General features: G+C 42.1%; 1 protein-coding gene across 21 annotated transcripts in view; it reads left to right on the top strand.

The window, feature by feature from the left end:
* Positions 1 to 19619, top strand: part of WIZ (WIZ zinc finger) — a 111405-nt gene extending 91786 nt beyond the window's left edge. For 14 of the 21 annotated variants that reach the window (XM_078385885.1, XM_020796322.3, XM_072990357.2 and 11 more), the window contains 8 exons: positions 4279 to 4443; positions 6767 to 7273; positions 9941 to 10423; positions 11677 to 12207; positions 12764 to 13273; positions 13939 to 14379; positions 14936 to 15128; positions 18130 to 19619. In XM_078385885.1, the coding sequence (XP_078242011.1) occupies positions 4279 to 4443; positions 6767 to 7273; positions 9941 to 10423; positions 11677 to 12207; positions 12764 to 13273; positions 13939 to 14379; positions 14936 to 15128; positions 18130 to 18286 (2987 nt within the window). In that variant the 3' untranslated portion in view covers positions 18287 to 19619. Of the gene's footprint in view, positions 1 to 218; positions 515 to 4278; positions 4444 to 6766; positions 7274 to 9940; positions 10424 to 11676; positions 12208 to 12763; positions 13274 to 13938; positions 14380 to 14935; positions 15129 to 18129 lie in introns of those variants that run through there. The other 7 variants (XM_078385889.1, XM_078385888.1, XM_072990359.2 and 4 more) reach the window with 4 other exon arrangements.
* The last annotated feature ends 1432 nt before the right edge of the window (positions 19620 to 21051 follow it).

Genomic DNA, 21051 nt, shown 5'->3' with positions numbered 1-21051 from the left:
CGTCAGGCAGGTTGGAAGGCCGAGCTGAGAGTGTCAGGCTTGGATGCCGCTTTCCTTTTGACCCGCTCTCCCCCCCTCGGCCGTTTTCAGGGCAACCCGGGGCTGTGCCTGAAGGGAGGCGGCTGCTTTTCTCTCTCTCTCTGGAGGGGGACTGAGGTCGGAGTGGGTGACAGGAACCCCTGGAACTGCGTGCCCGCCTGAGGCGAAGCCTTGGAGGCGTCCCTGTCAAGGCCTGATCTCCGTGTCTTTTATCATCCTCCCCGTTTTTCTCTCGTTTGCAGCGATGGGTGGTCGCCAACTTTTTTTTTTTTAATCTCAACGGTCAACATGCCTTCAGACGTCTCTGATTTGGTTTGCAGCACCCAGAGCCCTTGGCTAGCGCCTTTTAGCGCTTGGTCACTGTCTGTGGTAGCAGCTTGTCATTGACAGGGGACTCGTGTAACTAAAACTCGTTTGGTGGGAAAATGAGATAATCGTATTGAAACAAAGAATCTCCATTCTTTTCACTTTCACGGTATGCTGCTTCTAAGTATTATTGTGTGGCCTATTAAAAAAACCAGTCATAACGTACATTTTGAAAAATTTGGGAAGCAAAAAAACCTTACTGTGTATTCTTCAGTGTAAAAGACAAAGCCCTGGAAAAATTGTTTATACTATGAGAAATAAATATATGATCTATTGTTATGGCTGCAACTTTATGTTTACATGTAAGCAGGTGACTTATCCAGTAGTTTCTATACTGCAGTGGTTTTATAACTCAGCAATGTAGCAGGTAATGTAAGAACAGAACATAGTAGTATTTCTCTTGAATTCTTCTTCTGGTTAGCATCTCTTTATTTTTATTTTATGGCTTTGTAAAACTGTAAGATATTTTAAAGACATTTTAAACATTGTAAGACATTTTTAAAATGTGGTGTAGTGGATCGGTCTCAGGATGCATGGATTCAAATCCCTACTCAGCCATGGAAACTCACTAGGGGTGTCTTGAAATATCTCATTTCCCTTGAAAACGCTGTTAGAGTTGCTATAAGCCAAATCTGACTATTTATTCTATTTATTTCTTTAAAATATTTTTCCAACTTTCTCCTAAAAAGGAGGCTTACAGTATTAAAAAGGAAGCTTAAATTATTAAAAATAAATAATAAATAATATTACAAGCTAAAAACAATAACTTATTATAATATTTAAAAGAATTAAAAATAACTCATAGAGAAATGCAGAACTAAAACACACTTAAAGCAACAAATGCAACAGTGGAGCTTCTGTAACGAGGGTGGTGTTATGTGATACCTGTAAACATTCCTAGTTAACAATCTGGCTAAAGCATTTTGGACCTGCTAAAGTTTCCAAACACTTTCCAAAGGCAGTTCTGCATGTAGTGGTTTACAGTAATTCAACTGGGGTATGGCACTGTGGCCAAATCCGTCATCTACAAGAACAGATGCAGCTGGCACACTAGTTTAATGTAAATACACTCTTGGCTACTGCTGAAACCTGGACATTCAGACTTGGGGGACAAATCTAAGAGCACCCACAAGCTGCACACCTGTGTTTCAGGAGTGTAAACCTATCCAACACAGGTTGGATCCCTATTCCCTGATGTGCCTTTCAGTTGACTAGGAGCTGAATGGCTTGGGATGGGGTGAATAAACTGAATGCAGACAAGATGGGGTATCTTGTCTGGGTTCAGTTTATTCACCCCATCCCAAGCCATTACTGACACTAGACACTTATCTAGAACCAAAACAGCTTCCTCAGATTTAAATGGAAAGAAGAGAGAGAGTAGGGTGTCATCTGCATAGTGGTGACACTGAACTCCAAAACTCTGGGCAGCCTCTCCCAGCAGTTTCATATAAATGTTAAATAGTATGGGGGACAAAACACAACTCTGAGAACATCACAGGCCAATAGACAGGGCATAGAATAGGAGTCCCTCAGCATCAACTTCTGAGTTCTGCCTTTCAGGAAAGACCAGAGCTACCACAAAACATGAGAATGATTATCAGATTTGCAGATGAAACAAAATTGGGTGGAATAGCTAATAGCCTGGAAGACAGAGAAAAAAATTCAAAAAGCTTTTGATAGGCTTGAGCATTGGGCTGAAAACAACAGAATGAAATTTAACAGAGATCAGTGCATAGTGCTACACCTAGAGAGGGAAATCACATAGTTACAAGATGTGGAATGCCTGGCTCAGTAATACTACAAATGAAAGGGATCTTGGAATTGTTGTAGATCGCAAGCTGAATAGGAGCCAAGAGTGCAATGTGACCACAAAAAGTCCAGTACATTTTAGGATGCATTGACAGAAGCTTAGTTTCCAAATCTAATGAAGTACTTGTTCTAATTATCTGCTGTCAAGTCACCTCCAACTATGTTGATCCTATTAGTGAGCAGTGTCCAAAATATCCTGTTCTCAGCTATTGCAGACTCAAGCCTGGGGTCTCTTTAGGTAGTCAGTCCATCTCACATCTGGTGTTCCTCTTTTTCCTGCTGCCTTCCATCTTTCCCATAATCATTGTCTTTTCCAGAGAATCCTGTTTTCTCATGATGTACCCAAAGTAGGACAGCCTCAGTTTCAACATTTTTGCCCCCATAGATCAGGAATGGTTTGATCTAGGACCCACTTGTTTGTCTTTCTGGCCATCCAGGGTATCTGCAAAGCTATCTTCCAGCACCACATTTCAAATGAATCCATTTCCCCCTTTTCAGCTTTTGAGAAGCAATAGTTGCTCTTTAATTGGCACTGGTTAGGTCTCATAATGAATATTGTGTCTAATTCTGGATGCTATACTTTAAGAAGGATGCCGACAAATTGCAACAAGTTCAGAGAAGGGCAACAAGGATGATCAGGGGACTGGAAACCAAGCCCTATGAGGAAAGACTGAAATAACAGGCCATGTTTAGCTTTGTGAAAAGAAACCTAGGGGGAGATTGGATAGCACTCTTCAGATACTTGAAAGATTGTCATACAGAGAAGGGGCAGGATCTGTTCTCTGTCATCCTAGAGTACAGGACACATAATAATAGGCTCAAGTTACAGGAAGCCACATTTTGGTTGAATGTCAGTGAAACATTTCTAACTGTTAACGCAATACAAAAATGGAACCAATTACTTTGAGTACTCCAACACTGGAAGTATTCAAGAGAAAATTGGACAACCATTTGTCAGATCTGCTTCATCTTGGATTCCTGTATTGAGCAGAGGGTTGGACTCAATTGCCTTGGAGGCCCCTTCCATGATTCTATGATTCTTTCATTCTGTGCTTAAGTGTGTTTGGATTTTCTCAGCAGTCCTTAAAATTTTTGGTTTTAATTAAAGCATTTTTTAAAAATATATAAAATTAAAAAAAAACTTGTTGGATTGTAGTAGATAAACTTTGCTGAATTTTTCACTGGAAACAGTTTTGCATAACTCCCCCCCCCCCTTCTGCTCTGGTAGAGTTGTTTCCTTTGTACTGAAAATACTGACACCCATGCTGTGTTGTAATAGCTAGTTGCCATCAATAATGTTTCCCCCTACATCAGTGCTTAGTTTTTATGCACATAACCGCCCTCTTTATGTCACTTAGTGTGTAGGCTTTGTGCTATAAATATGACATGGCCTGTTGAACTGAAGATGGAAACATAGCATATGATTATGAAGTAACTACTGTAATTGCCAATTTAATTATTTTAATAGCTTCTCTGTAAGTAGTTTGGATACCTTGACTGATCTGAGCTCTTATCCAGGGAGAGGGATTAGTTTACTGTAGTTGTAATTTTTGGCACTAACTTGGATGCCTTACCTTTATGATAATGTTGTCTATATTGGCTTTTTGTACTTGATTATGAATTTAGTCTGTGATTATATTAAGTAAACTCTCCTGTTTCTACCACAGAGGAATAGTATGGCTTCTAATATATATAATTAAGTTACCACTCATTTATTGTTTTCTGATTTTAAAATTACTATATTGTTCACTACCTGAACCCTTGCTTTTACATTTAAGCTAAAGGAAATAATATTGCTCATTGTGAATTCCACATGTTTGATACTCCATTTATGTAAATAATTTTTCAAAGTTAGATAGGCTTCAATTCTGTTTCTTAGTGGGATTTATTTCTGACAAGATAACCTACAAGATTGTTCTGGTTGCTGAGACTGAAAAAAGTTAATCAAAATAATATTTTACCTTTCTTTGTGAGGCAAGTGAATGAAAACCATGCTTAATCTCTTTGCATTGTTAATTTTCTGTTTTCACTTGAAGCCCTATATCCTTTTCTGTCTTTTGATAGTTACGGCCTCTGAGGAGGAAGAGATCGTTACTGCAGATTTGGGATCACCACCACTCCAAAAGAACAATTCTCTGGCTGGGTCATTAGACCAAATTCCAAATAGGATAGGGGGCTCACTTTCTCCAGAACCTTCCAGCAATAGGACAGACTCCCAGGATGCCAAAAGTGAGTCTGTCTGCTGTTGAGATTGCTATTGAGCAACATGTGTATCTGTGATTGTGAAAGTCCTAGATAAACCTCCTTAGCTGGTTTACAGTGCAGATCTGAGTACTTTTCTTGTGACCTCTTCAAGAAAGTAAAAGTGGTATCTTTGCTTTTTGTTTTCCTCTGCCTATTAGCCTTTTCCCCTCCTGGAAGCTTTTATAACTAATAGAAAACATTTTTCACTTTAAAAATATTATTGAATTTTGTGCAGAATTCTTGCTTCTCTAAATCCTGAAGATCTAATGCAAGGGTGGGTCAAGGGGTGTATCCTCTGCTGCCACTGAATGTTGCCAGTAGGTCAAGGGTAAAAAGACATTTTCAGTATCTTTCTAATTTAGACCAAGATGCATGGAAAGTCTTGATTTAATGGAACATTTGAGCTTCTTTTTGAAGGCAGGTTTTTCTTTTGCTGCTGCCGCCGCTGCCACAAAGTTAAGCAGCAGTGAAGGATAGCTGAAAACTTCAAAACTGGGTGAGAGGAGCTGTATGTGAGACATATGGATCTCTTCTTGTGTGACATCCTTTTTTTCCCCCCAATGTATTTTGAGTTCTGCATGGCAGTAAAACTGGTGAAAGACAGCTATCAAATAAACACATAACTAGTTAATTAACTTTGTGTAAATATTTGCAGCAATAATGTGCTCCATTTTTATCAACAGGTATTTTCTCATTGCTTATTATATGGTCCAGCTGAATTGTCTTGTAGTGTATCCTTGTTTTAAAGGAGATATGGAATAATATTTATTTTAGAACTCCTACATTTCTGAATTTTGGTCCTGTTTTTTCCTGAAAGCAAGGTGGAATTGATTTCAATCAAATTGATTCAAATCACAAGTTAAATAACAATTTAAAATGTAAAAATTAGATTTTTTGACATTTTAAATTTTAAAATTTGTTTTTTTAAATTTTAACCATGATTTAAATCAAATTCACCCTGTCTTCTGGATATTGCACTTTAAGAAGGATGACAACAAACTGGAACAACTTCAGAGGAGGGCAACAAGGATGATCAAGGGACTGGAAACCAAGCCTTATGAGGAAAGGCTGAAAGAGATGAGCATATTTAGCTTTCAGAAAAGAAGATTGAGGGGAAACATGATAGCACTTTTTGAATTCATGAAAGGTAGTCATACAGAAGAAGGGCAAGAACATCCCAAAGTAGAGGACATGTAATAATGGGCTCAAGTTACAGGAAGCCAGAATTCAATAGGTTGAATATCAGAAAAAGCTTCCTAACTATTAGAGCATTATGGTAACGGAAACAATTACTTCAGGAGGTGGAGAGTACTTCAACACTGGAGGCATTGAAGAGAAAATTGGACAACCATCTGTCTGCTATATTTTAATCTGGATTCCTTCATTGAGCAGGGGTTGGACTCTGTGGCTTTGTAGACCCCTTCCAATTCAATTATTCTATGATTTTAAAGGGGGGTACCACTGATTTTTATCCACTGCCTGAAAGTAAGGAAATGTTAAATACTGTCTGATATCAGCCTTCATCACAAGTCATAGTGGTGATATTACTTATTTATGTAAAGCATCTTTCCCCTGATTGTTCAGCTAAAAAGACTACCAAGACCATTCTGTGAAGATCAGTAAGAACAAGACAGACTTGTACACAAATCTAGAACTCTGATAGACACAAAATAGAAGGAAAAGGGATCACAGGAAAGGTGGAAAGCAAGTGAAAGTGGGTACCAATTCTTCAAAGTTAAACTGTAGTTGATGGAATGGCCAACAAATGGAAATAAATTTGTGGAGAGGAAAAGCTTGCTTCCCTTCTCTTCCTTTACTACAGCCTAGTGGAAGAGACCTAGTACTACTTCCTTGTGGTTGGATTGAAGTAATAGCTGGCCTTATTTGAAATAGACTTGAAAATGAGAATCACAGCGTTGTCTTTAGAAGGAATGGCATTTTTAAATGCATTTGTATAATTTGATTTTAATAGATTAAGTAGCCTTAGGTACCTAATAATTTTATGTGTGAGTTTGTTTCAGATAGGTGATTTCATGGTAAACTTGCTAGTTTGTTTGGAGAGGCAGGGTTTCTTAAGGAAAAGTGACCACCAACTACCTTAAAAATACTTAGTGAATTCATCTATTCCTAAGTAGACTGCAAGTTTCAATGTGTAGTCAGTCTACAACAGCCTTGGTGATCATACATGATTGATTTATGGAGAGGGGCCCAACTTAAGATAACTTGGTGTGCACTTCTCATCTACTGTTAAAGCCAGTTTGAGGGGTGAACTTAACATTGTCTCAATAAGTCACTCTCCTCTTTCCAGCACCAAACCTCACGACATGTGAGGTCTGTGGCGCCTGCTTCGAGACGCGCAAGGGCCTGTCCAGCCATGCCCGTTCTCACTTACGTCAGCTTGGTGTGGCTGAGTCTGAGAGCAGTGGAGCCCCCATCGACTTACTGTATGAACTGATGAAACAGAAGGGCAAAGTGGACAGCGATCCCATCTCTCCAAGTCTTAGCAAAAAATCTGCTTCTCCCAAAGAAGGGACTGCAGGGTCCTCACAGCCAACACTGCTGCCTCTCAACAAAGCTACAGAACGGTCACAAGAGCCATCTATAAACAAAGCAATCAAATCCCCACCAGGTTTCACCCCCAAGAATGTTGTCCAGCCAGGATCTCCCATACTCAAGAAAGTGACACCTGCTCTGCCTGGTTCTCCTCTGCCAAAGAACCCTGAAGATAAAAGCCCCAAGCTACCGCTCAGCCCTCTGCAAAGTTCTCCTAAAGCACAGTGGTCACAGCCGGAGGAAGAAGGCCCCTTAAATCTAAGTGAGTCTATTTGATGCTGATGCTGCTTGCAAGCAAGAGCTGGCTTGCACTTTGATGCTTTAGGAAGCTCTTGGGTTTTGCAATATCTTTTTGTGTGAATCAGAGCAGAATTGCACACCCACAAAACATATTTATATCCTTTGGCTCTGCACAGTCCACTCCATTCACAAACATTGCATCTTGCATTCACCCCAGTAAAGGAGGGGCTTAAGAGACAAGTTGGATATGTTTCATCGCCTGGGATTCTTAGTGTGGTTCTTGTTGCTGGTGATAGGGAAAGTTTCCTTTTTCTGAGCCACGTAAGCAGGATTTGTATATTTTTAGGAATGTCTAGATACCCATCTCACAGACCTCTCTTCTCAAAAGAGGCAGCTTGCTCTAGCTGAACAGGTTTCTTCTCCAATCTGTCTCGGGGAGGATTGGGTGTATCTCTCCTTGGAAATTCCACAAAATCTCTCCAAGTGTCCTGATATGTGCCTGGAGACCGTATTGTCACTGTTGGAAAGTAAGAATGTTGAAGGAACAACATCCATAAACACCACATGATTCCTCTCAAGGTCTTAAGCAGAGCTGCTCTTTATCAGAAGAAAAAGCTAAGGCATCCTTTGCTTTCTTGGTGGTAGCAAGTCATTTAAAAGCAAATTTCTATTTTAGTATTCTAGAACTGAATGTCTAGAACTGCTGATACCTTAAAGTTCTCAACCTGAGGCAACTTCTACTGCTTCAGAGTCATTGCTTTTTCTCAATTGCAAACATGCATATTATTATACCTGTACCTTCCTTGCTGGGACATACAGTGAGATTGTGGACTTCCACAGTGATGAAGCTTTAAGCTAATATTATGGATGCTTCATTTGTACAGTACTCTGGTATTCAGAGTTAAGTCTGTTCAGCAATGCTGCTCAGTGGTGTTCTTTGAAAACTGACAGAAATGGTGAAAGCCATCTAGTATTTCCGGTTCAGTCTTGCACATTATTCTCTTGCATGAGCAGGAAATCGTGTGAAATCAATACCTTTCTCATAATTCAGTCCTTTTATGTTACTCTATATTTGTTGACGCCAGAGCAGTAAGTTCTCACTTGGTGTTGGCTAGGCAGAGGTAAGTAGAACTATAAAGAGACAAATGTTCTGGTGAGCTTGGCAGAGGATCCTAAGGGTGCTCCTGTTTTATGGAGAGAAATTAACAGTACTTGGAGCTTTTATCGTGGTTGTTCTCATAATCTTGGTAGCACCAAATTCTCGTTGTATAGAATGTGTTAGATGACAACCTGACTCATCTTCCCCATGACTGAATCTCATGCTTCTTTCATCTGATTGCCTTTGGTTCAAAAGCTCAATTTTCATGTTCTGTTGGCTACTGGTTGAAATATATCTTTAGGGGTAAGATAATTCTTGCTGTGAGAAAAGATTTTAATTTAAACAAAGTTCTGGAGTCTTTAGATATAATGCAGTTCTGCCCCAACTATATAGTTGAAAACAAGTTGCTGATAAAGTTGATATAACATTTTTACTATTGCTTCCCATTCCCATTTTGAGTTATAACCAATCTCCAGATGTACATCTTTATCCTACTACTGATATAAAGTATTTGCCCAGTCCTGCTTAGTCATAGTCTAGGAATCGCAGTAATCCGACTTTGCAATTTGCTAGTTGGCTTTGTCTTGGCTAACAAGATCTTAATCTGTGTTTCATCTAACCAGTTGTATATCTAAGTGTTGGTTTGTGACCAATAATTTGCTTATGTGGTTTCTCTAAACATACATAGGTTTCAATTTGCATGTGACAGAAATGGACATAAATCTATGAGAACTAAATTAAGTTCTTGAAATAGTTTTGCATTCATGGAGTTGCAAAAGTTGTGAGTTCTGATGTAAACCTATTATTTGTTAGGGGTCATATTACATATTGTTGGACTATATAAGGTAAAGGAGCTACTAAAAGAGCCACCGCAAAGTACTAATACTTTGGATTAGTACTTTTGGATTGGTACTAATCCAAAGCTTAGTACCAATTGGATATACTTTTGAAAATTTAGAAAATATGGGAAATGAATACTTTTTTGAAGGTGTTCTATTTAGTTTTCTTGCACTGTTAGAGATAACATGTAAATGATATGTCAGTCATTCTGTGAAAAGAGAAATGCTTTGGACCTTGTAAATTGAAAACCTGTTAAATTTTCTTTTTAATATACTCTGTTCACTTTGCCATTTGCTTCAGTGATGTGAGCCCAGTTGACAGTTGGGAGCTTTGCAAAATCTAGGTTTATCATCTTGTGATACAGCAGTAAAAATTTGATGTTGTCATTTTCAAAGTTACAAATGTCTTGAATGTGTGGTGGTTTAAATTGAAATGGAAATGTTTGAGAATCCTGTTTTCAGGATTGAGAAGGCTTGCTTATTTGGAAACCTGACCTAGCTAAGCAAAAAGAAGGCTGATCAAATACAACTCTACTGCAAGAATTTCTGCTTTAACCATTAAGCTGGTAGCAGAGGTACTGGTGCATAACACACATTTCAGTTGGGGCTGCTTGTAAAATCCTGTCATGCCATTTGTGGAGAAACAAATTGGACCTTGAGAGCAAGGTCTATTTCAGTTTGTAACAGGTACTTGAGACACATTTCTTGTGTGATCGTATCTATTGTGATCAATGTGTTTTTTTCCCCGCAGCTATAGATAGTGATTCGGGCAGAGAAATTGACTGCCAGTTATGTGGTGCCTGGTTTGAAACCAGAAAGGGGCTGTCGAGTCACGCTAGAGCCCACCTGAGACACCTGGGAGTGAGCGATCCAGATGCTAAAGGATCTCCTATTGATGTTTTAAATGAGCTCATCAAAAATGAAGACTTCAAAGGCCGTCTTTCCTCTCTCCTTCCTAGTGAGGGAGAATCGTTAGGGGAAATTGGGAGCTCTAATGGACCCAGCCCAAAGAGCACAACTACAACAGCGCCTGCCACAGGCATGAAACAAGCACATTCACCAAGGCCTTTGGGCAAACAGCCATCTGTACTCTCACCTCACTCCCCTCCACCATCTAAGAAACTGAAGCCACATGGCCACAAGCTGTCAGCTATGGCCAATCTGCAGAGGAAACAGGGTCTTTCTTCCAGTGCGTACTGGGCATCAGACGTTGAGATGGCTCCACTCAATCTTTGTAGGTTCTATCAGCACTGGCTCATGTGCTCTCCTCCCTCCCTGCTTCCCTTCCTTCCTAGTCTTGTTTATGTGACATGGAGCTGTGCACCAAGAAATCTAGGCCCTTCGTCATTTTCTGCAGTGTGTCTGATAAACAGAGAAGGGGTGGGGCAGCTTGCTCTTTGGCCCACATACTCTCCATTCCTGTTTTCTTGCAAAGCCTCTTTACAGTGCAGCTTTCCCACTTGGCTTCTGCATATAGTGAAGTTACCTCTTCCCTGACAAAATGCTCAGGATGAACATATTTCTCCTTGGCATAGAGTGTCTTAGCAGTCACAGAGCAAGAAAGAAGATTGCTTCCTTTTTTGCTGTTTCAGCAGGGCATTCAACTAATGTCACAGCCTGTTCCATGGAAGAAGGAGACAGTGTCCTCAAAGTGATGAGATTTCAGCTATTTTCCTCCCTCTGGGCACAGAGAGTAGAGTGGATCAGTCAGAGGGTTACTGATTTTGATCTTGGTGGTTTAAACCTCTTTGATAACCACAAGCACTCCATATTGAATGGCGTGTTTCACCTCTTTGTAATGGCTGTTCTGCAGGAGGCTGTGTGGCTCTGGGATATGGTGGCAAATACAGATCATTCAGTGGTTTTTCCCCAAGCACACACTGAGAAGTGTGGTCCTTTTAAATGTCCTCCTGGCAGTCACACCTAAACAGGCATGGAATCCTAAGACAGGTATTCAGCAATTTCCATTTAGGAAAACAGTGTGCTTGATCTAGATGGCTTGGCCCTGTGTCTTGAAAAAGACTGTGGGATCACTGTCATGGAGAAGATCTCATATTTCCTGTGTATTGCTTTGCTTAGATCTGGACTTTACTTTTCAAAATCTGGATGGGGGTGGAAAGTGCACAGCTTCTCTTCTGCCTCATTACTAGAGAGATAATCTCATGACATAAAATCAGTCCCATTCAGCATTTTTTTTAATTTGACAGTGCCTGCTTTTCACCATCTTCTGTCTTTGTCTCCAGTGTCCCCTTCCCTAACTTTCATGCTTCACAGGACTTGTTAGTGATTGAATATATTTTCTTTTGGCCAAGCTTGTTGAGGTATCAGCTTTGCCTTGTGTAAAACCCTTGCACTGTGTGCCTGCTTTATACTGCCTGGAAGGGGAATAATGTTGCTGGTGCCCACCTTATGTCCTGCTTTTTGACTGACATACCTTTTAGCCACTGTAGTTGATTTTCCCCCCCACTCTCCCCTATTTCTCTTCAGCTTCTGGAGCAGAACCTGTACGCGACATCAGGTGTGAGTTCTGTGGTGAATATTTTGAGAACCGGAAAGGGCTCTCCAGTCATGCCAGGTCACATCTGCGCCAGATGGGAGTGACTGAGTGGTATGTGAATGGTTCTCCCATTGATACACTCCGAGAAATCTTGAAACGGCGAGCTCAGCCCAGGACCAGTGCCTCCAGTTCTCCAGGACAGGGTCAGAAATCTCTTGCCCCATCTGTTCTTGGAGGTTCTCTGGAGCCCCGCAGTGCAGGGGAGGGCCACATGTCTGTAATCCCAAAGAAGGCGCAACCTCCAGGGAGCCCTATGGGGCATTCGCCTACCTCTTCACCTCCCCCAACTGCCAGAAAAATATTCTCGGGGCTTCCTTCTCCTTCTCTTCATAAGAGACTGAAGCAAGACCAATTACGAATGGAAATCAAGCGGGAAATGATGTCTGGGGGTCTTCATAATGAATCACATCTGTCTGACAGAGCTTGGTCGCCACGAGAGGAGATGTCTCCACTCAATCTCTGTAAGTATTTAAAATGGGAGGTGAACATGTGAAATTTGTCTGATTAGCAAGATGGCATGTTTGAATGCGTGTGAAACTAGGAGTTGGGGGTACAGGGCTTTTTCTTTTTTCTTTTAAAGACAGGGGTGACAACACTGGGTTCCATTCCATTGTTTTTTCTATCCACCTGCCTGTTTGTACTGTCTTTGCACTATGTGCTTGATGTCTTGGCAAGTTAAAATCTGAAATATATGGTAACATTGAGAAGTGTCTGCATTGTTACCAAAATATAGGCATTTAGATGCTCTTAACTCCAAATGCCCTGCCATCCTAGAGCTGGCAGAGTCTTCAGGTTTGTATTACAAAGACTTGGAACCAGGTTAGCTCTAAGGTTTGATGGACAACTTCAAAGAAATCAGCATGTCAGAATAAATGGGATTAAACTTTACATTTTGGGGGTATTGAAGAGTATCACACATGCAACCATGGGCATTTTGAGAAGGATGCATGGCATGCTAGAAATTCTTTGTCTTTATGTAATAAGTATTATTCCTGTACTTTCACCTCTCCCTTGCAGCCTCTCGTGCAGACCCTGTGCGAGATATTAGATGTGAGTTTTGTGGAGAATTTTTTGAGAACCGGAAGGGGCTTTCTAGCCATGCCAGGTCTCACTTGCGCCAGATGGGAGTGACTGAATGGTCAGTCAATGGCTCCCCCATTGACACACTACGGGAAATCATTAAGAAAAAGAACAAGCCATGTGTAATAAAGAAAGAGCCAAGCACACTGAGCATTGAGCTTCCAAAGCCCATAGGAGAAGATGGAGCTGGTCCAAAATCCCCAGGGAAAATGTTGCAGTCCATTGCCTTGTCCCCGCTGGGCGGGAGGACTGGAAAACCAAATGTCGGTCGGGAGGTCTCTCTATCACCACTCAAATCACAGGAGGCATTCTTGGCACCACTCCCCACTAAACGCCCATTATCAGATGAGCGGCTGAGTGGCCACAGTGAAGTGAAACAGAAAACCTACATCCAGACTGAATTGCCGTATAAAGCCAAGCATGTGCATGAAAAGCCCACGCATACATGTAAGTGCTACCTCAGATGGGGGAAGGGGGTATGGCTGGGATCCAGAGAAAGCTTAGTGTTCTATTGCAGGATATTTCCTTGCTTGATGAAGATGTTTCCTGGTTTGCTGAATTTGGGAGTGAAAGGGGAGGGATGCTGTAGTGGTATATTCAAGAATTTGTAGTGATAAGTAGTGCATGCCATCTTTTGATAAGCCTGTTGATGGAAGCTGGTGTCCTGTCGGATGGGCACTTCAGGATTAGATTAGCCAGTAACTCAGGGTAACAAATTTTCTTTCTCCTTCCCTGATATAAGCATGCCTGGCTTTTGGCTGACAGGGAGTACCTTCATTGTTGGGGGGGAGGATCTGCTTCAGGCAAATCAATAAATGGAATAAACCCTCGTGCCTTCAGCCGTGGGCCAAAACTTCTTAAATGGTCAAAGACATGCAGTTGGATTTACTTGATATGTGGATTGGAGGTAAGAAGAATTGGAAAGCAGTGATTTAGGAATTTCCAACAGAGACTTTAAGCTTTTCAGTCTAACTCCCAGAGTATCTTTTATGGGGAAATAAAAGTAGTGGCTTGGAGCAAATAAGACCTACTGCTCTACTCTGAACTGATGCTGCTTAAGTCCTTTACTGAGACTTTTGCTCAGTTTAGCTCCCTACCATTTCTGCTCCCAGCCAGCGAAGCCTGCTGTGAACTGTGCGGCCTCTACTTTGAGAATCGCAAGGCGCTGGCCAGCCACGCTCGTGCACATCTCAGACAGTTTGGCGTCACTGAATGGTGTGTGAACGGTTCCCCCATCGAGACTTTGAGTGAGTGGATCAAGCATCGCCCCCAGAAAGCTGGAGCCTATCGCAGCTACATCCAAGGTGGGCGGCCTTTCACTAAGAAGTTTCGCAATGCCTCTCATGTGCGTGACACTGATGCCTCTGGAAAGAGGGCTCCTCTTGGCCTGCAGGCAGGCAGCCCTTCACTGGTGAGCAGAAGCCTAGGTGCAGAGATGATGCCCAGCGAGCCCAGCAAAGCTGTGGATGGTGGCGGCGGTGATGAGCGGCCTGCAGTCACATCGCCCCTATCGGTGGTAAAGGTGGAGGAGCAGCAGCAACACAACATCAACAGTGAGTCATTGCTCCCAAAAGGCCAGCACAGGGCCCATCAGAAGTCTTGCTGGACTGCCAGAGAAAGTCTTGGCAGAGGAGGCACTAGCTTTTTTGGCAGGGGGAGGAGGTTGTGGTTTGCTTCTGTTCCCAAATACCACACTAGCTCCAGCTGCTTCTCCTGATGTTGAATTACTTCAGGCAGAGGGCATTGGAAAAATTGATAGACTAGTCATCACAGAGACACTAAAGATGGCATATTTGAAAAGCAAGAGTAGCTGCACTGGTCATGACAAATAATTCAGAAATCCATATTGGTGTGATACCTTATTAGCCTAATCAAAAGGTGAGAAGATCTTCAGGATTCTTGTAGCTTTCTCCAGGACAGGCAGTTATTCAGAAAATCCTGCAAGGCCTTTAGTTTTTCTACTTTCATAACTCTCTTCTCTCAGTCTTTATTTATTAAAGCAAAAAAAAAAAATCATAAGTGGTGCTTCTTCCTGTATGCTTTACAGAAGAGGCTGTATGCTGTGTCCCACCATATTTTCTGATACAAATCTTTCTTCTGTTTGTTCAGAGTTCGAACGGAGGCAGGCCAAGCCTGTTGAGGCTGCTGTACCCCGAGAAGAGGAGACCAATGATTTGCAGCAGAAAACAGAAGAGGTCCGCCAGCCACCTCCCAGAGTGAGACCAGTGCCCTCCTTGGTTCCTAGGCCACCCCAGACATCTTTGGTGAAGTTTGTGGGAAACATCTACACACTAAAATGCAGGTTTGTATCATTTTTCCATCTTGACAATCACCTTATGAACTCTGAATAGTTAGTAGTATTTTTGGCTACACTGTGTGGCATTATTTTAAGTGCATTACAGAGGACTGCTGCTTTTGCTGCAAGCCTCACATTGGTAAATGTGAGGCTATGGACAGAGATGCAGGTGGCCCTGTTGGCAGGCTGTCTTGTCTTCTCCCAAGACCTACGGAGTTTAGGACCATAAGTTTCCCTGTAGACCTGAGAGAGGCAGAACCCTTTGAAGACATTCCAGAAGAACCTGGATGGCAGGTCAAGGGCACTCAAATAGATGCTTTGGAGAGGGAAACATGTGGTGACAGCCCCAGCCCCAGGAAGTGGCCATTGTAGGGAAAATGAGAGGCTGGGACTGGGACAATATAAGGAGAGTCCTGGAAGGGAAGGGCCAGTCAGAACTGGAGAGGAAGAAGGAGATTGCAGAGGGTAGCACTGAAGCAGGAGAACAACTCCCTGAAGTGATAGTGGAGGAGGAGGTTGATGAAGGGTCCTGGGAGATGCTCTAGAGGGCCCTTGTGAGGGCTTCTAGGTGGAGGTGGAACTCCCAGAAGAACCTGAGTCACCTAGGGACTGGGAGTACATATACAAAGAAGATGCCTGGACATCCCTGTTGGGATGAATTCAGGTCCCTTGGGATAAATTAAACTGACACCTTGACCTTCACACACTTCATTTCCCCTCTTACTGAGGAGAGTGGGAACATCAGGACAGTAGATGCTAGATTTATAGGTGATTACAGACTTATATCTTGGTAATGCTGGGAAGCTGATGGCTACACAGCAGTGGATGCTTTAGAACCTACTTACGTGTCCAGCTATGAGAAAGTGAAACAAGTGGTTTTGCGTTCTTTGAACCAATCCAAGGAGTCATACCAAAGATGATTTAGGGAGCTCTGCTTGCAACTGAGGTTGTATCCTCAGGCCCTTGCACAAATGAAGGCTAATTCTTTGTGGTGATTGAAGAAAAAGTTCTGCAGAAAAAGTTGTAGAGGTAATTGTTTGGGGTTAGTTAGTTGCTTACATGGAACAATCATTACCTTCCAAGGCTCATGGACTGAGTCCGAGAAGCAATCCAATAATTTGCCACAGCATATACAGGCAACATCATAGCATCCAGTGCTTTTTAGTCTAAACATCTGCAAGCTGTATTAACTGAACTCGGGAAAGCTGGCTTGACCATCAACCCAGGTAAATATAAAATAGTGAACCCCAGGTCCAGTATTTAGGGTTTCAAATGAAAGGGGGATTGGTCAAGCCCGTAGATCAGTGGTTCCCAATATTGTGCCCCCAGATATCCTTGGACTAAAACTCATAGAAGCCTTCGTCAGTAGCTGTGCTGGCCACGATCTCTGGGAGTTGTTGTTCAAGAACACCTGGGGACCCAAGGTTGGGAACCACTGCCATATATTATAAGTAGAGATGGGGATATTTGTATTTGTAAATGAATATGAATATCTCTGTCCCAGCTGGACCTAATGAGAGTCTGGCCCCTGGGACCTGCCTGTCCACTCACGTGTTCCAGTGCCGCTCTTCCTGCCAGTTGTGCCAGGAACTCCACTGTCTCCCTGCTCGATTGGCCATTCCAGGTAGGAGGCGCGAGGACAAGTTTTTTGAATACCAATATTCCCATCTCTAATTATAAGGTGACGAAAATCTCGTTGTGGCCATAACCACAAACTGAAAAGCAGGTACAGTGGTGCCCCGCTTGACGATGATAATGTGTTCCAGGAAAATCTCTGTTAAGTGAAATTGTTGTCAAGCGAAAAAAAACCAATTGGAATGCATTGAAAACCAGTTAATGTGTTCCAATGGGGAAATACCTCATCGTCCAACGAAGATTGCCCATAGAGAACCGCTGATCAGCTGTTTGAAACTGCTGTCTTCCGAAGCAATGGTCTGGAAAGCAGCCATTTTGCGAAGGGAGGGAAGCCATTTTGTGGAGCTGGAAAAATCATTGTTTAGCGAACAAACGATTCACAAAGCAGGGTCCTAATTGACGTAATGCGAATAAAAAACATTGGAACCATCGTTTTGCGATCACAAAAAACTAATTGTCAAGTGATTTCACTGTCTACTGGGGTCATCGTCAAGCGGGGCGCCACTGTACAACAGTTTTTAGGGTTAGCCAGGTACTATAGACAGTTTCTCGCAAATTCCACTGCCATAGCAGCTCCTCTCACTGATCTTACTCATAAGAGAGCCCCTAAATTAGTGTTCTGGAGGAAAATGAGCACCAACTCCTTGATCTTCACCCATCTCCTCATCCCTCTTACTGGGGAGAGCAGGAAGATAAGGAGAGGAGATGCCTTTTTGAGGAAGGTAATGTTAGGAAGCTGACCCCTATATAGTAGAGAGGCTGGAGGAGGTTGCAGCAAAAGGTGCATCAAGCACAGGAGCAAATGCTCCCCTACCCTCAGTGTGGACATATTGTCTATACCTGTTGCAGGCCTCTCACATTGGCTCAGTGGAGACATCCCCGTTAAGGAGCAAAGGACAAGACTCCTTCCTCCCAATGAAGTTAACTGGGTGGGAGGGAGAAGGACTTGCCAATTCTGGGAACCTTGCCAATTACACCTGGGCAGTGCAGCAGATTAGCTCAGCCACCATTGAGGGATGTTTAGTTGTGAACCCCATCCAGTTACAATAAACTCAATTTTGCTTCAGTCTGCTGTCTCAGTGCCAGAAAGTCCTGTTGACCCAACCAGAGCCAGCAGAGCTCACAGTAAGATGGGGGTGGTTGGGGGGGAAGTATCGTTTCCATTTTTCCTTTATGTACTTTAAAAGCAACTTTCCCAATCTGGTGCTAGCTCCTATTAACCTTCACCACTGGCCATATCAGCTGCAGTTGATGAGAGCTGTTCCTAAATTATCTGGTGGACATTTGAGAGAAAGCTTACTTAGTGAGTTTGACTTTATTATGGATAATTTTCCAGACTGACTCCAACAGATATTGTTCTCTCTTTGTGCAGGTTTTGTGAAGTGGAGTTCCAAGGGCCCCTCTCCATCCAAGAGGAATGGGTGCGGCATCTGCAGCGCCACATCTTGGAGACTAACTTCTCCAAGGCAGATGGCTTACGAAGTGGAACCGATATGCCTACAGCACCACCTGTAGCTGAGGCTCAGTAGCAAAGCTCTTAGGAAATACCAGCATTCCAGGGTTTTTCCCCTTACTTTTCTAAATGAACAAGATTAATGGTTGACAAATAGGGGCAAAAGCAGTATTTGACCTCCTGGGTTCCACAGCTTCACTTCAGAGGCCAAGAGTCTGTAGACTGACTTGGATTTTAGTGGGTTTGGAGAAAAATCCCAGAATTTGAGCACTAACTGAACCATGCTGTTTTTGTTGGAGATGCTCCTTATTGATGGCAGTGGTATTCTAGACTGGAGTTTGCTTGTTTGCATTCTGTCTGCACAGAAGGGAGGATGTGGATCAAATAAAACAGGAGTTTCTTTATCCTTCCAGTGAACACAGGTTTCTCCAAAGACCTCCTTTCATTACAGAGAGGAAGCATGCACTTGCTCTGTTGCAGTTCAGATGGTTGGGGATGTGACGATGAGAGTCTTGAAAATGAGGTTCCAGTGAAAGTTGTGAACATGAGTATCTGTTTAAACCCAAGCATAAATGAGTTGGAAGCTGAATGCAGAGCTCTTTTGCTCTGTGGGAAAGCTGTTGGTTCTGTTTGTGATCCTAGAGTTAATGTATGTTTGACTCCTTAGGTAACAAGTCCTTAGTTTCTGTAGACGTTGGGTACTGTTGTGCATGTTCATGTCCCCTAACTTTGTCTACTGGGGTCTCAGTCCCACCGAAGTTAAATGGGAAGCCATGAACTCCTTGACCATAAACATTTCCCTATTTGCTCACCGTCTGATATCAGTTGATTAGCCCTGTCCATTTTCATGTGGGACCCTTTATGTAGGGAATCTAGCTCTGCCTATTAAGGCAATGAGATTGTGGCAGAAGAACAGGAGTCTTTTCTAGCTTTAGAACTGAGCTGAAGAATTGCTAGTGATTTACTAGCCATTCTTTACAGATTTACAAACTCTGCCTGAAAACAGGAGTGACTTGTCTGTTTACCCACCTCTGGATAAGCAAATCCTTTCCAAGAGTACATGATATGCTGGGGGCAGCAGGATCTCTGGACTTCTTGGTAGTGGGGTTCTAAGTTTCTCCTCTCTAGCAGAACTTGGTGCGGTTCCCAAGTCAGCAACAGTAAGTCGTATTGGAATTTCTGCTCTCCCTGTTCTGTTGGTTACTGTTGCTGTTCTCTCTCTGTTCATAGAACCTCAACTTTTTAAACTCTAGTTTTGTGTAAAAATGGCAAGCGTTCGTTTTTATTTGGAACCCAGGCAGAGCAGAGCCTGGAGGGAAATTACCTTTTAACTTTTTCAACTGGCATATTCTGGTTATTATTGTACCTAGGAATATGTATACTAGATTAAACTTCTGTTCTGGAAACAATATGAGAATCTTGAGTGTGTGCTTTCTGATTCTCTGATTATCTGCAGATGTGAGGGAAGCAGAGAATGTATTTTGGTTTCCACAGCATGGAATCCAAGTACTTTATTAATAGATGTGGATGATATTTTCAGCATAACTCAAGTTTCCTCATCTAGTATACACTGAAAGGGACAGTATCACTTGCTGTTGAAACATGCATGGCCAAATGAGTTTGCTAGTGTGTATTTTAAAACACTTCTTTCCCTTTGTTATTTATTACTTTTCAGTGAGCAGTAAAGTTTGAACCCCAAGCCTATAAAAGTAGTTAAGTGGGATAGCTAGTGAACACTATATATATAAATGTGATCCCATCATTGAAAATGTGCTCCTATCAGAGATGAGCATCTATTTTGCCATACATAATTTTGTTCTCTGTTTCTGATGTTTAAAATAGTCTACCTTTAGATATAGTGTATTTTCTCAGACCAGGCAGATTAACATAATCCCATGATAAAAATCAAAGATACCATGCCAGAACTCTTTTTTCCATAGCCACTTAGACCATGCAAAGATGCCCAAGCACAAAGTGGGATAACAATATCAACTTACATTGCAGCATCTTTCTCTTAAACTGAAGCAGGTTTAATACTTTATTTTAGTCTAGGTATCCAACTAAATGTATGTGGAAATCTTGCAGCCCAGAATGTATCATTGGGAAGGGAAATTGTCAACATATGTTGACCTGTTTCTAGTAGATTAACTAGTATGATAATATAGTTCTAAATCTTGCATGCATTAGATATTGCAACATCATTTCCGTCCTTCTGTGCTAAATGCAGTCCTCCCAGGATGGCTGGAAGAAGTGTCAGGATTAAGTGTATGAGACTTGAATGAGGTCCTCAGAACACTAGAGGATAACACCCCTGTGTAGTCTGACTCTGTGGTGGTCTGTCACAGCTGGCATTTATCCCTGGAAATGTTAACGCCAGTGTGAAATCAGAAAACCAATTTAGTATTCTTGATAGAAGGGCAGGATATGCAGACGTTTCTCCTGCTGCTTTAAAGTAAAGTTCATCATCAGCACCACAACTTTCTTGTCTGCTTTATGCTATATTGCTGGAAGAAGATATGGGATAGAAGATAAAATTGTGTCCTGTATAGTCTGCACAAAATGTGTTACTGTCAGTAGTTTCTAAAGGAAAGAAATGTGATGGCAAGCACTAAGACTACAACTCCCAGAAATTTGGCCAGCATACTAGTAGTGATGGCTTCTAGGAGTTTTAGTTCAATAACCATCAGGGACCCAAGGCTGGGAACCACTGCTCTAAGGCAGTGGTTCTTAACCTTTTTTACTTGGATGTTTTTGAACTGCAACTCCCAGAAACCCCAGCCAGCACAGTTGGTGGTGAAGGCTTCTGGGAGTTGCAGTCCAAAACTCCTGAGTAACCCAAGG

The sequence above is a fragment of the Pogona vitticeps genome, chromosome 2, assembly GCF_051106095.1.
Source record: "Pogona vitticeps strain Pit_001003342236 chromosome 2, PviZW2.1, whole genome shotgun sequence".
Lineage (NCBI taxonomy): Eukaryota > Metazoa > Chordata > Lepidosauria > Squamata > Agamidae > Pogona > Pogona vitticeps.
The sequence above is the reverse complement of the archived record's forward strand: the minus strand, read 5'-3'. Positions and strand labels throughout refer to the sequence as shown.